General features: G+C 40.1%; 1 protein-coding gene across 12 annotated transcripts; it reads left to right on the top strand.

Moving 5' to 3' along the window:
- Positions 1-642: 642 nt before the first annotated feature.
- sytl2a (synaptotagmin-like 2a) lies at positions 643-13,872 on the top strand. 12 transcript variants are annotated; one of them, XM_062406414.1, is made up of 15 exons: positions 643-945; positions 1,136-1,290; positions 1,693-1,816; positions 3,062-3,131; positions 3,429-3,534; positions 8,674-8,766; positions 8,894-8,941; positions 9,045-9,133; positions 9,360-9,464; positions 9,946-10,118; positions 10,268-10,370; positions 10,471-10,735; positions 10,828-10,933; positions 11,502-11,707; positions 13,315-13,872. In XM_062406414.1, the coding sequence occupies exons 1-15, from the start codon at positions 845-847 to the stop codon at positions 13,461-13,463; spliced, it is 1,893 nt and encodes a 630-aa protein (XP_062262398.1). In that variant the 5' UTR covers positions 643-844; the 3' UTR covers positions 13,464-13,872. The 12 variants fall into 12 exon arrangements, 10 of the variants coding, with proteins under 10 accessions (XP_062262398.1, XP_062262397.1, XP_062262392.1 ...); XM_062406413.1 differs by having other exon boundaries at positions 3,426-3,534; XM_062406408.1 differs by lacking the exons at positions 643-945; positions 1,136-1,290; positions 1,693-1,816; positions 3,062-3,131; positions 3,429-3,534 and adding exons at positions 3,556-3,702; positions 4,661-5,251; positions 5,725-7,788.
- Positions 13,873-14,361: the final 489 nt, after the last annotated feature.

Raw genomic sequence — 14,361 nt, 5'->3', positions numbered from 1 at the left:
CCAGACTCCACCGATTCCAATGATATCTTTCTCATCTTTCTACAACCAACACTCTCTGGACCAGCAGCCAAACAAGAGCAAAACAATAAAGTTTAGATCAACGAGCGACATACAGAGGTTACGTCTTACCTCTAGGACGTTATGTCACAATAAGTTTTGTTTTAGTCCATATCTCTTTAAAGCCACTTAATCGATGTCTATGTGTCCCTTTGAATCAACTCCGAGGTGCATACTGCCACCTGCTGTTCTTCTTCTTCTGACGGATCACTGGCGGTCACGACTAAAACCTTTAACCCTGCTCTGCATCACTTTATTAGAATAAAATGGGGCTCAGGTAATGTTCAGATGTTATACTGTGCAGTACAGGAGGTTTTCGGCTTCAACTGCATTATTTCATTGGGATAATCTCTCAAAAATTGTAAAATGTTGTCTATCATTATATGGTGCCATAAAATGTTGTTTGGTCCAGAGACAGTGAACGCGTTCCAGTTTTTACTCAACAGTTGGAAACTGACCTGTCCAGAAAACTGTTCACAGGAGCACATTCTATGTTTCCCTTTTTGGGCGCTCACGCATGTGATAATGTATTAATCACCACTGAGCAGTCATGTGATAATATAAAACTAAGTATTGACTCATGTATTTTCTTTCAGGCTCAAACTGGTCCACAGAGAACAACCCCAGCTGAAGCAAAACCTCCACAAGAGTGAATGTTATAAGAAGAGCTTTCACCATATCATACCATGGGCAAAGCACATATCAGCCACTCTGTGTAAACCACTAACGGTGACTTTACGCGAAGGAACTGAGGCGGCCTGCCAAGGAGCCTCAAGCAGCAGCCACCATGATCGACCTGAGTTACCTGACAGAGGAGGAGCAGGAATCCATCCTGGCAGTGTTGAAAAGAGATGCTGAGCTGAAGAAGGCTGACGAGCACCGTGTCCTGTGAGTTCCCTTGGTCCATGTTAACAGCTCTGTGCAGAATCGCTAATTCAACTCTAGAAAGCTTATGTATATGTTACCTTAATTACCTGCATGTGAGAATGAAACATAACATTTCTTATAGCAAAAATTGTGAAATGTATCTTCAGCCTAATGGAGTTGTGTCATTTCTGTTGGACATGTCTGTACACAGGGAACTACAGAGGAATGTGAGTGACACGGGCCAGCTGAGGTACCTGAGTGGAGAATGGTTCTACGAGACCAAGCAGCTTCGTCATCAGGATCGCATCCATGGCTCGGACATCATCAGGGCCTCCATGAGACACACCCATAAACCACTAACTATATGTGAGTCTGCTACGTCCTGCATTTCTCCTTTTTTTTCAAGAACATTGTAAAGTGAGCATGATGCCATCATCAGTCAATTAATACAATCTCATTTGTATAGCCCATACTGTCTCAATTTGTCTCATTAACAAGGTGTGACATCCTCTGTCTTTACCCCCGTCAAGCATGAGGAGAAACTACAAAAAAATGCTTTTTAACAGGAAAAAACACATAATACCTTCAGAGAGCATCAAATGTGAAGGATCCCTCTCCCAGGACGGACAGAAGTGCAAATGTTGTCACGTGTAGATGAACACATCCACAAAATTACAATATTGACAACATGAGAGGATACAAAGTGATGCTATAAACAATGCAGCGTGTGTTCCAACTATGTGTAACGGTGTGTGTTGTGTGTTGCAGTGGAGCTCTCTCAGATATTGCCTGAGCAGTCCAGTTTTGTCAGCAGTGAGAATAAAGAAGTGTTTGTGCCACCTGTTCTCTGTGGACTCCTGCAGGAGCCTCACTCGCAGCTCAGCAGTGGAAGGTGAGACCACATAACCCAAGCAAACACAATCAACCACATATATACATTCTACTGAGCCGTTTTTGGTCACACAACCTTTGAGCCGCTAAAAAGAACGATCTTTTCCTAGTTTTGACACTGAATCCAGAATGAAAAGGAATCACACATCTCCACTGACCTGAAACCCTAACTTTAAGTGAATGTGTAAACTGGAAGTGTAAACGCAGTTCTGTGTTTAGAGCTTGTTTCAGCTGCAGTCTAAAGCACAAGTGGAATTTATGTTAGTAACAGATATATATATATATATATGTATGCTGAGTGTTCACAAAGGATGTTTGGATGCATCTAGAAAATATCCAGATAGGATGTTTTTCCATTCCGGCAGGTGTTCTGTGAGTGATTTGTTGAGAATCAGATACACAGAGTTTCACAAAACACCTTTCAAATTGAACAGTGAAATAAAATTAGATTTAAGTGGAAATTACATGTTACATTCTGTATTGACTTCATGTGTATGATCAAAGTTCCCATCACTTTAACTCCGCAAAGTATAAACCGAACACATGATCTGTGTTGTCTGTTTTGAGCTCCACCACATGTGGCTCTGGTAGAGTAGATTATTTCTGTGTGACTGAACGTAGTGAGTGGAGTTGTGCACATTGGCCCCATACCCCTCAATAATCTTCTTAGAGGGTCAGGTCTCACATGTTCCTGTTTTCCACTGGAGCGATCACGATTGTAAACAAGGTTTAGCTGGTGATTTCACTGACCAAAACAAGTCTGATGTAAAGAACCCAGTGTAATGCACTTTTATGAGTGCCCAGATTTTCTTAATCAAAATCTAAATAAATGATTTTTTAAAGACCAAGAAAATAAGACAAGACAAAACTTTATTGATCCACACACTGGGGAAATTATGTTGTGACAGCAGCAGGCAAAGCAGAATGAGGTAGACTCGAGAAAAAATTTGAAAAATGAAAAATGAAAAGACAATAGAATAAAAATTTAGAAAAATAAATTCACTGCAGAAGTGGTTTGTACAGAAATGTTACTGAGTAGGTGTAAGTGCAGTGGCACAAGATGATTGCCCAAGCATTTCTAAAACAGTGTTTGTACATAAATATAAGGAGATATTTGAATAGACGTGTCCATATGTGTGCAAGTTACACCGTTTTTATGTACAAGGGCAAATATGGTATACAGAAAGTTTCAAGATATAATTGCACATATACATACATATAATACATTTTTTGTTTATTTCAACAGGTACCACAACCACAGCCCTTATGACCCACCACCTGATACACAGAAACCAGTCGTTCAGTCACCCACAAAGGTAGGAACATGTCTGGAGATACAATATAATTAAAAAGGTTAAGTCTCCACACAGAACTAAATGCACCCCCAGTCAATAACACTCAAACTAAAACTAAATAAAGAATCAGGTCACTTGTATGCAAAACAGAAATGTTTGGCTCATTTACGAAAGTCATTCCAGCCTTTGTTCATATATAATGTTTAGTAGCTCCCGGGGAACCTGCTCCCTCACATGCCAATATATGAAAATATACAAATCATTTACCAAAACAGGCCCATTTTAGCAATCTTATATCTTTCTCTTTTGCTGAAGCAGAGGAAAAATCCCTTCAACAATGATATCAATGCCCGTCACTTCATTGAAGAACAGAACAGTCAGTCGCTGGTTGGAGAAGTCGATCAAACTCAGAAACAAAATGATGGTGAGTTTCTTCGTCAATGTAAAGTGAACAGTGCTATTAAAATATGTATGAGAATAAGTGAGAGAATAAGATTTTTCCCATTGTGGTCTAATGATATATCTTGTGCTTTGTTTTGAACTGAGTGACTGCTTTGGACGAACTGTGAAAGCAGTTACTTTACAAACCAATGTAAGTCGGGTTCTAAAAATGGTTTTGGCATCCAGGTGTGTGGGTCCGTCATGCTTCAGCTGTTCCAACCTTTGCTTTGCTGATGAGCAGTGGTTGCATGGCAGCTGAACGCATGTACTTGCTTGTTCTTACTAACAGTTTTATCATCAGGATTCATTCCATCAGTTTTTTTGTTTGATGTTGTTATTGTTGTTGTTGCAATTAATGAGAAGGCCTTTTCACACACTGGTACAGGAAAAGTGACAAAATGAGCCAGTGATCAGGAACCCGGCTTTTCCCACAGGTTGTCGACGTGAATGTTAGTCCAAACACACAAGGCTGCCAGACTAACCAGAGGATTACGCAGAGTACATTCCAAAGCCTTAATCTGTACTGCATGACTTGTGGTCACTGGAAATATTTCACAGCAGTCAGGAAAACAATGTTATTTTCGGCAAATTATATGATAAGAGGAAAACCAGCTTCAGCACCATCTATATTGTTGTAGCTACTCTGCTGCCAACCCTGTCTCCTTGAAATTATATTTCCACACAACAAAACTGTTTTTTCAGTTATGTTTGTTATGCTTGCCAGCTGTCCCTCAGAACGCTGCCACGCTGCCATGCCCCCTCACCCTGACCGACGCAGTTGAGTCGCATTGTCAACAGTCCGCTCCAGGGAAGGGGGACGTGGCGGCGTGAGTGACCCAGTCCTTCGGATTTTTTTCTGTATGTGGCCCTCGGGACAAAAAGATTGGACACCCCTGCTTTAAAGGATCAAAAAGAAAATGAAAATTTGACCAGAACATTCTCCACTGATAAAAGACTGCAATCAAAAGTTTCAGGCAATGAATGTAGGAAATTCCTGTTATGTGGAGTTTATGAAGAGTACCGTTGATTGCTGTTGGTCCTTACTTACCTTTATGACAAAAAGCTTTCGCTGATGTGTTTTTGACTCAAATTGTTTTGTTTTTTTTCAGAGCTTTTACCATCATCTGATGGCTCAATTTCCTATGATAACCTTAGACAAGACATAAGCCTATTCCTCCAGAATACATCTGTTCCTATGCCAATGCCTGAAAACACAGCACTCGGCACCATCTCACAGGACACAGGACATTTTGCTGAGGTAGATGGACCAGTAGGTAGACAGCCTAACTCCAGTGTTCTGAGGGGAATCCTTAAGCACTTGTACAATTCATCATCTGCAGACTCTCTGTTATCTCCCCTGGACCTGCAGAATTCAGATAGCCTGGATTCTCCAACTGAGATCTGGATAGACAGGAAGCAGGTGAGATTCAGCTCCATGGTCAGTCAGACCGGAGTGGAGTGGCAGAATGGGAAGGAGATGGGAGAGCACAGTTTGCTTGACATGGACTCCATAACTCCCTCTGAGACGGAAAATAACTGTGTGAACAACTCTTACCTTGAGTTAACGGACTGTACCAGCTCTGGGACACACAGGCCAATACTCAACCAGTGTGGATGGGATTCACAAGAGGCTGAAGTCAGTTTCAGAAATGAGGCAAACATGAAAGAGCAAGAAGCTGGACAACAGCAGGTCCTTGGTGGTAAGATTTTTATTTAAAATCAATGACGCAACTGAACAACTAAGGCAGCAGCTAATGACTTGAATAACTACACCTTCATCTGTATTCTCACATCAGACCAGCATGAAAATGCATATAAATACTAATGTTCACTTCCATCCTGCTTTTGAATTTTCTGGCATGAATTAGTGTATCGCTGCATGTACTGCATGACTACTTAAAGAGACCAGTGAGTAAGACAGCAAGAAAAAAGAAAGCATCGATTCTGAATCTATTTTGGAGCTTTACTGCATCTTTCTTTTGCATTTTGGATATGTCTCATAATTGTGAATTAATTTGTTAATTTCAACATTTATAAATTCTCTATAAAGAGTACAAGAAAATGCAATAAATGCTACAAAGGTAATTATATTATAGGTCTGCTGTTTGAGCAGTGTAGATATACAGTACTGATATATACATGAGTGACTGACAGGTGCTTACTGTCTTTTCAGGTGTCTTTGAGCACTGTAACCCGGAGCTCCTTGGCCCTGCAGTGCCCAGCTTTGTTTCCGCTGAGCAGGTGCAAGGTAAGCCTGCTCACCTGGAGACAGAGCCTGAAGAGGAACGTTGCTCTCAGGCTCAGCCCACAGATTGGCCAACCAGACACAACCCTCATCCTCAAAACCTACCTGAACAAAGCACTGACCTTTCTTTTGACGCCACCTCAGATACCACGTCACCAAATAGTGTCAGCTCAGGGAGGTTATCTCATGCTGTTTCACCCCAGCCTAGACAAAGACTGCTTGGTATTTTTAGAAGACAGAAAAATAAAATAGCTGAAGTGCAGATTCCACAGAGAGAAGGCATTTTGATTCAGGAGAAAGAACTGGGCAACACACCAAATACCTCCCTCAGTGCTACAGATACAGCTATGGGCAAAACTGCAAGTGTCACACATGAAGCTAAACCCACAGAGATGACAGAGGTCAGAACACTACAACTCACAGCACTGCAGAATACTTCATTTGAGGAGACAGTGGCCACAGTAGATGAAGACACTCATAAGGATGCAACAAAAGGCAAAGCTGTTCAGTTTCCACAAAGACTCTCCGACCTGAAAGCTTTCTGGGAGAGAGAAAACACTGGTCCCAAAATCAAATTTCTCAGGGAAGACACAAACCAAGGAGACATCTCCAAGACAGGAGCAGACACCTCACATGGCCCTAAGACATATGTGGAGAGCTTAGACGATACATTAGCTCAAAACGATACAATTGACGATACAGCTGGCAGGTCACAAGAAAATATTTTTTTACCACAAACTGAATGTAGCCTCGTTATAGTTTTATCAAACGAGGATGGCACCTATAGAGCTAATCCAGTGCTCATATATGAAGACACAGATGACTCTTTGACTGGTTCAGTAACTGAGTCACAGGAAATCCCTCCTGTGTGTTCCTCTGTAGTTGTTAATGCTCCAAAGCAGCAAGAAGGTGATCCAGTCTCTCTTCCCAGTCAGTCCAGTTCCAGTCCTCAAGAGAATAGGCCAGCCAAGATCACTGAGCTTGAGAATTTAAGGCAGACAGAATATACTGAACCCACGGAAAACACTGCAATTGTCAAGAATGCATTGATCAGCTCAATACTCGGGGCCAAAATGGTTTCAACTCAGTCTGATCAAAGAACACCTTTAGATAACATAGCTGAGTCTGAGGGAGAACAACCAAAGTCTCCATGTAAAACCAACTTGAAAGTGACAGACAAAGGTTTTGTTACTCAGAGTCCAGAAAGGCCACAGCTGAGTGGTTCTGGCAGTGCTGGGGATTTACACTCAACCTGTCACCAACAAGTCAAGGCTGATGCAGAGTCTCGACAAAGGCCCCTCAGTCCCGGTAAATCCAAAATGCCAAGATCAAAAGACCCGGATGAAGAAGTCAGGATGAGTCCATCTAAGACCTGTCACCCAAGGGTCCTACCAAGAGAATCCGCCATTCCTACGAGATCCAGGCTGGAGGATTCTCCTTTGAAAACCTTTTCAATAGACATCAACCCTCAAACTAAGGCTTTTGAAGAGCAACAGAGGAAGCCATCACCAGTGCCAAGACAGAGAAAGAGTCCTTCACAGGGGGCAAAGCAAACAGCATTAACAGATATCAAACCTAGCACTGACATCCCCTTATGTCCTCTACCCTTACATGCAGAGGACAGAGAGGATAACTATGATAACATAAACACACAACAAAGTAATTCAAGTTCCGCTTATTTAACACAGTCCAAACTTCGGACCTTTACACGCCTTGCCAGATCTTTTATCCCTCAGGATTATCAGCACTACCTCGGGCCACAGAAGAGGGCCCATGTCCCTCCTTTTCACCAAGAGAAAGAAGTTACTGGTGAGAATGATGCGGAACACAGAACACAAAGTTTCCTCAGAGATTTTGTAGGTAACCAGAGTGACCATTCCACTGTGGGGAATCGGCCCAGAAGCAATTCCTGGATTGTGCAAAATAAAGACAGAAACTCCTGCCAAGACACAACAACCAGGGCCTGTTCCCTGTCTCGGGCAAGTTCAGGCAGTGAGCTTTTGAATTCTCTCTCCATACATGTTTCTTCAAGATAATGATTGAGAAATGGAAACCACAGTCATGTTTTTTTTAAACAAATCCCATTAACTCATTGACATCACAGTGAGTCTGATTCGTCAGCCTGCCCTGACCAATTCTTCAAATTCTAAATTTTTGTACTTTTTTTATACGATCTGTGCACATTGACCTTGATTTCTCTTCTGTATTTCCTTTTAAAGAGTGTCTTTACAAAACTGTAGAAGATGTGTTTAGATGTTATTTGTCCTTTAACTATTTTCATCAATGTAGAAAACTATTTATTTTCAGTTATATGTTGTTTGATTAAGATTAAAGATCAGCTGATGTTGATTTGTTAGAAGCAGCTATAATCACTATACTGTAATAATGAGAATTGGTGTTACCTCCAACAATATAAAGTGATTCGCTGTGATTATAGCATCTTTTATATATCCAAAATGGATTTAGTAAGGACATGACCTAAATGAACTAGTACTTCATACACTTTACATGCGTTCTAGTATCCTGGGTGTGAGCAGGTTTTTGAGTGATCCAGGTTCCAGGAGTATCTTTGTGTTTGAACAGCTAATCATGGTTTCAGAAATCTGAATAAGACCTTGTCAGGGTTTTGATAAATCTGGAAATACCTGCATTGCTCCAGTTGTACCCAGGATACTGTGGCATTTGAATAACTTATCTAGTTCTCTGAACCATCTCAGAGAGGATATGGTGAGAAATCAGATAAGACTCATATCCAGGATACTTGTGGGCAATATACTGTTACAAGCAGAAGCATTGTAGATTCCGGTGGTAGCTTATTAAATCAGCGACCTGTGTGGTGTATATTTTCCAGAACTGATTGTGTTTCATTTGTGCCAGGTTATGATGAGAGTCCCATCAGGTCAGCTTTGAAACGATTATCTTCAAGGGTGTCTTCATCAAAAAGTCTGGAAAACCTCACCTCACAACCAAGTAACACAACTCTTACTAATCCATACAGTGCACCTGTGTTAGTTGCTGGCAAAAAGCTTTAAGTGAATTATTTCTGTGAAAAGTGTTTAAATAATAATGTCTAAGGTCCTGTATCGTTTCCTCTTAGGAGAAGAGATGACAAAACATGAATCAAGGCAGCAAAGTGTGGATGATGGTAAAAAACAACAACATTTAAGTCCACTCTTTAAATGTAATGTCATTGCATGCACATGCTGGGGAAAATCAGTTAGAGATTTGAAGTCATATCTTTCCTCCAGTTTCATCACTTCCACCATCAGCCTCTGCTCTGTCCAGCTCAAAGCAGAAAAAGACCAGTGTGTCAGTGCCTGTTCTCCAGCAGGACGAGGTAACCCATTCCACACCAGTGGAGGTCAGATGACTATCTGACCTCACAACCAAAGTATAATATTTAACAGAGTCTTCGACATCTACATAACACCTAGTCAACCGATATATTTACCAATTCTATTTCTCGTATAGAAGCTTAAATATTGGTTTGCTCTCATTCTGTCTGTGATTTTTCATGTTTATGTTTTTTCTTCACGCTTTTCTGTTTTCTGAGACGTCATCAGACAGACAGTGACAGCACTTTTGAGACCAACTTGGGCTGGAGAAGAAACACAGGCAGCTCCACATCAAACATCAGCCTCTCCTCAGGAATGGCCTCCATGTTGTCTGTATGTCCCCACCCAGTTTGCTACATAGCTTGTGTTTCTGAGACAAATACATGATGAGCCACACCAGCTGGAAAATGAAATTTAGCCTTAAAAAGTACTTTTGATTAATTATTTGAACTTAAACCTGACAATTATTTTAATGAGTTATGTAGCAACCAATTTATTGATTAGATTACTGTACAGTTATTATGAGGCGGGTGATAGTCCAAAACCAAACCAAATGTATTACTTCTTTCCTACTGTCTGCCTTCCCCTAATTTTTTATGTTAATCTTCAAAAACAGTTATTTACTGAGACAACTGGCCACTGTAGTGTTTAGCAGATGCTTTTTTTTCTGAAAAAATCCAACTCGCTAACACAGGTGAAAGAAGAATGGAATGGGAAGAAATGAGGTAGTAATTTGATACAGTCCTTGTGACATGACAGTGAGTAAAATCCAGAGAGGCTGTTTTCTCTCTCATGTCATATTATGAATGATCAGATCAGCGGCAGCACCAGCAGCAGCATTTTCCCTGGAGACCTTGGTGACATTGAAGTCCAGGGAAACATCCAGTTTGCTGTAAACTACATCCAGAAGCTGGGAGAATTTCACATCTTTGTGGTGCACTGCAGGGAACTGGCCGTGGCCGACACAAAGAAGAGCCGCTCCGACCCGTAAGTGATTCCTCCCCGTTCACAATTTTAGACGGGCGACAAATGTTTTATTATACAGTTGCCCTTTCCTCATTCCACTTTATGTTCTTGCTTATAGTAAGAGTAATAAGAGTAAATAAGAATAAGTAATTCTGTTTTATTTTTTTCAGGTATGTCAAATGTTATCTTCTTCCGGACAAAACAAAGTTTGGGAAGAGAAAAACCACAGTAAAAAAGAAAACGGTTAACCCCAACTACAATGAAATCCTTCGAGTAAGATTTCCATATTTTGTCTCTTTAAAATGTCTCTATACATATATTCCATGATGTACACCCTGATTTTTTTTGTTTGTTGCTCTCTTCTCTTTCGAAGTTTAAGATCATAATAGAAGTGTTGAAAACTCAGAATCTGAATGTCTCTGTGTGGCACAACGACACCTTTGGGCGGAACAGCTTCTTGGGCGAAGTGGAGCTGGATTTGTCAGAGTGGGACTTCAGCAACACACAGATAAATGAATACACATTAAAGTCCAGGTTGATGTCAGCACATTCCTCAAACCACCCGTCTCCTTCCCATCTGATGGACAGCAGCGGACAGATGAGAGTGGCCCTGAGATTCCTGCCGCAGACATCCCACAGTGAGCTGATGACTCCCCAAGCTCTGTAAATGATTTTATTGACATTATTATTATTATTATTATCACTTATTGTGGTCTGAATGCATCCATAGGTAAGAGAACATCTAGGATGGAGACTGGTGAGGTGCAGATTTGGGTGAAGGACTGCAAGAATCTCCCTTCAGTCAGAGGAGTGATCATCGACCCGTTTGTCAAATGGTAGGATGTCCTCCAATATGCCAATGCCATGGAAAGGGTTCAAAATGAAATAAATCCAAGAAACTTATGTGATTGTATCGTGCGTCTTTTCATGGGGTTTTGTATATTTGGAATCATTGTCAATTGTGTGATAAGTTGTGTCAAAGTCTGAATTAAGTGTTGATAGTTGATCAAAGATGCCAAATAAAAATGTCAGACTATGGAAAAAAATACAAAAGATCTTTTTGATGAGCAAATTGAACAAAACGAATATAGCTTATCCAAGACATGATTATGCTATTCTGTGTGACCCCCTTTTGAAAACTAATTTAATGTAAATGTAAACTAAAGTAATACCTCCCACCATTTCCTGTTTTAAATGATAAACAAATAATAATCAGTCTGTTAGTCAGCATTCGTCATTAGCTGAAGGCCTAACATACTTTGACACATTTATTCATGTGATTACTTATTTTCTAATGACTTCTCTATTAATTCAGATATGAACTCTTTGTGTTCCCAGTTTTTGTCCCACCTGCCTAAATGAATGAACACATTTAAACTGCTTCCTTCTGTCCTCCTGTGTCAGCACTGTACTACCTGACACAAGCAGGAAAATCCGCCAGAAGACACGGGTGGTGAAGAGGACAGCCAACCCCATGTTCAACCACACCATGGTGTACGACGGCTTCCGAACGGAGGACCTCAGAGAGGCCTGTGTGGAGGTCACAGTGTGGGATCACGACAGACTGAGCAGCCACTACATCGGCGGGCTGAGGCTTGGGCTAGGGACAGGTAAGATTGCACTGACGTTTAGGTTGTTAGAAAAAAGGAACCAAATTCAGGCAGAAAGGAGCTGTGAGCAAATGTGATTAAATTTGCTGGCTTACAGTTCAAACTAGAGTAATTCAAATCCCAGAATTATGTGCTAAACCAAAACTTAAGGAAAACCCAGGGAATGACCAGATTTATCTAAACACGAACCAACAACAACAGGCATACGAATCAACAAAGAAATCGACTTAGAACAGAGAATAAATACACAAGCAGCCATGACAAGGACAGAGGAGGGAAACAGACAAAGACAGGAAGTAAAAAAGAGATAGACACACAGGGTAAAACATTTCAATGTTAAACTGGATCTAACAAATCCAAAATTTAAACAAACAAAGTACATTTACAAAAATACAAATACAAAGTCTAAGTCCATAGACTGATGAACAGATATGCCAAAATGAAAGTGTTTACGGGCGGCTGTGGTTGAGGTGGTAGAGCGTCGTCCTCTAACCCGAAGCTCAGCTTCCTTGAGCGATACTGAATTCATAGAGAAAGTGCTGCACATAGATGCACTGTATGAATGTGTGTGTGAAAGGCAAAAACTACTGTCGAGCGCTTTGAGTTGTCATCATGACCAGAAATACTCTTACTAATACAGACCATTTACCCTTTTATACATGTGCATAAACAAGGATAAAGAAAACTGACAAAGTAATATTAAGGCCAGAACAGGGACAGATCTCGAAAAATAGTCTGGAAGTCCTGATGTGATTACATGCAGTTAAATTCTCATCAGTTCAGTTCAGATATTTACTCTCCCACAAGAGGAGATTGTCTTTGCAGTACACGGCACTAACAATAAGACAACTGAAGAATTACTAAATAAACAAATTTCAATAAAAGGTCCATGTGATGAAAGCACAGAAAAACTGCACTGGGATAATGCAAAGGACTAAGCTGTGCAGGGAACCTTGAGGCAGAATTAAGAGGGCTTATGTATGAAGAATAATCCAAAGCCTGATCATATCACAACATATATCTCTGAACAGAGAGAATAATTTAACTTTGGACTGACTTGTCTGTAACAAGAAGTAACTGATGGTAAGCTGCTATCCAACATTACATTTACTACAGAACCTGTTAAAACTACTGTTTATTCAAATTCACAAACAAAGAACAGAGTTTACAATGTATCTGTAAAGTAACAGCACCAGCCTGCTGGTGTCCTTAGAACACTGACAGAAAATCTGTCTTTTTTATCCCATCTTGCACATTTTCTCTGTGTTCACACCAAAATGTAATTTGTCAGTATGCTGTAAACACTAAGTTACCTATTGTTGCCCACAGTGTCCACTTCCTGTGTACAGTGCTGGTGATCAAGTCAAGAGTAGAACTGTGGATCTCCAGATAATTTTATTATAGTAATATAAATCATCACATTGACACTCTGGAGATGGTGTACAGCATCAATTCCTGTATCAATGTGTCATTTCTTTTATTTCACCTGTAGATACAAAGAAAAATCTATTATTCTATCACAAATGATTAAAACTCCTGTTAGAATAGGATTTCCATGATTGCCTGCATATTAAAAAAACAAACTCCTTTGTCTCCTCTCTATGCAGGGAAGAGTTATGGGCTGGAGGTGGTCTGGATGGATTCGTCTGCAGCCGAAGCAGATTTATGGCAGAGGATGTTAGAGTCTGATGGTGAATGGGTGGAGGAAGTTTTACCTCTGAGAATGTTTGTGTTGGCCAAAAGCATGTCAAAGTGAGAGTGTAGTGTGTTGATAGATGTGTGGAAACCTCTTTTGAGCACACTGAATGAACAGTTGGATAGTTGGATCTACCCCTTGGGTGAAAGTTGCCACCTTGATGAGCACTGTGTATGTATCTGGATGACAGATGATTATCGTATGGTAAATTAATTTGGATAAATTTATATTAATGAAATAAACTACTTGAGTTTATATAGGCTAAACCACATGTTAAATGTATCATCTCAAAACGATGAATGATTTATAGAAATAATACAAAATAGGGCAGAAGACACAATCAAAGTTATGAAATTGTTGTGATCTGAAGATACATCTAATCTGAGCACTTGTGATTTGTATAAAATGTTGTTGGTTGTTTGTGTAATTAGTGCCTCAAGCATCTTCAATAAACAGAATATTTAGGTGACTAACCGTTTCCTTTTGAGAGGTTTGTTTCATATTAGAAATCCACACTTGGATGCAGCAGAGCTTTTGACAGCAGATGATAGATGAATCATAAATATTTACCTCAGAAGCAGCAATGATCCCAGATTTTGAGTAGTTCTTGCTTCATCTGTACCTTAGTATAACAGTGTAAAACTAACAGTCATGCCCCTCTTTATCATCCTGACAGTTTTATTTGTGATGTTTCTCATGATAACTGAAAATTATGAGCATTTTTCAACAAGAAGCTATGCTGGTAGGTTACCTAGACAAAATTAATAGAATTAAAGAAAAACAGAAGACAGACAAATGTCTTCAAGAGGTCAGGAATCACAGTAAATACATAATTTAATCCACACAAAAATTTAATACAAATTAAAACAACCTCTGAAACAACACAGGAAACCCAGACTTTTAAATGTGGTTTTTAAACATTAGAACACATGCAAAAAAGGCTCTTTTAGTTAATGAA

This window comes from Platichthys flesus, chromosome 15 (genome assembly GCF_949316205.1).
Source record: "Platichthys flesus chromosome 15, fPlaFle2.1, whole genome shotgun sequence".
Classification (NCBI taxonomy): Eukaryota; Metazoa; Chordata; class Actinopteri; order Pleuronectiformes; family Pleuronectidae; genus Platichthys; species Platichthys flesus.
This window is presented reverse-complemented; position numbering and strand designations above follow the sequence as displayed.

Excerpts from the sequence above, each read along its gene's own strand:
- sytl2a (XM_062406408.1), top strand. The coding sequence starts at position 4,747 with ATGCCAATGCCTGAAAACACAGCACTCGGCACCATCTCACAGGACACA. Across the intron at positions 10,119-10,267 it reads AAGAAGAGCCGCTCCGACCC|GTATGTCAAATGTTATCTTC; the intron begins GTAAGTGATTCC and ends TATTTTTTTCAG. Across the intron at positions 10,736-10,827 it reads CCTGCCGCAGACATCCCACA|GTAAGAGAACATCTAGGATG; the intron begins GTGAGCTGATGA and ends ATGCATCCATAG.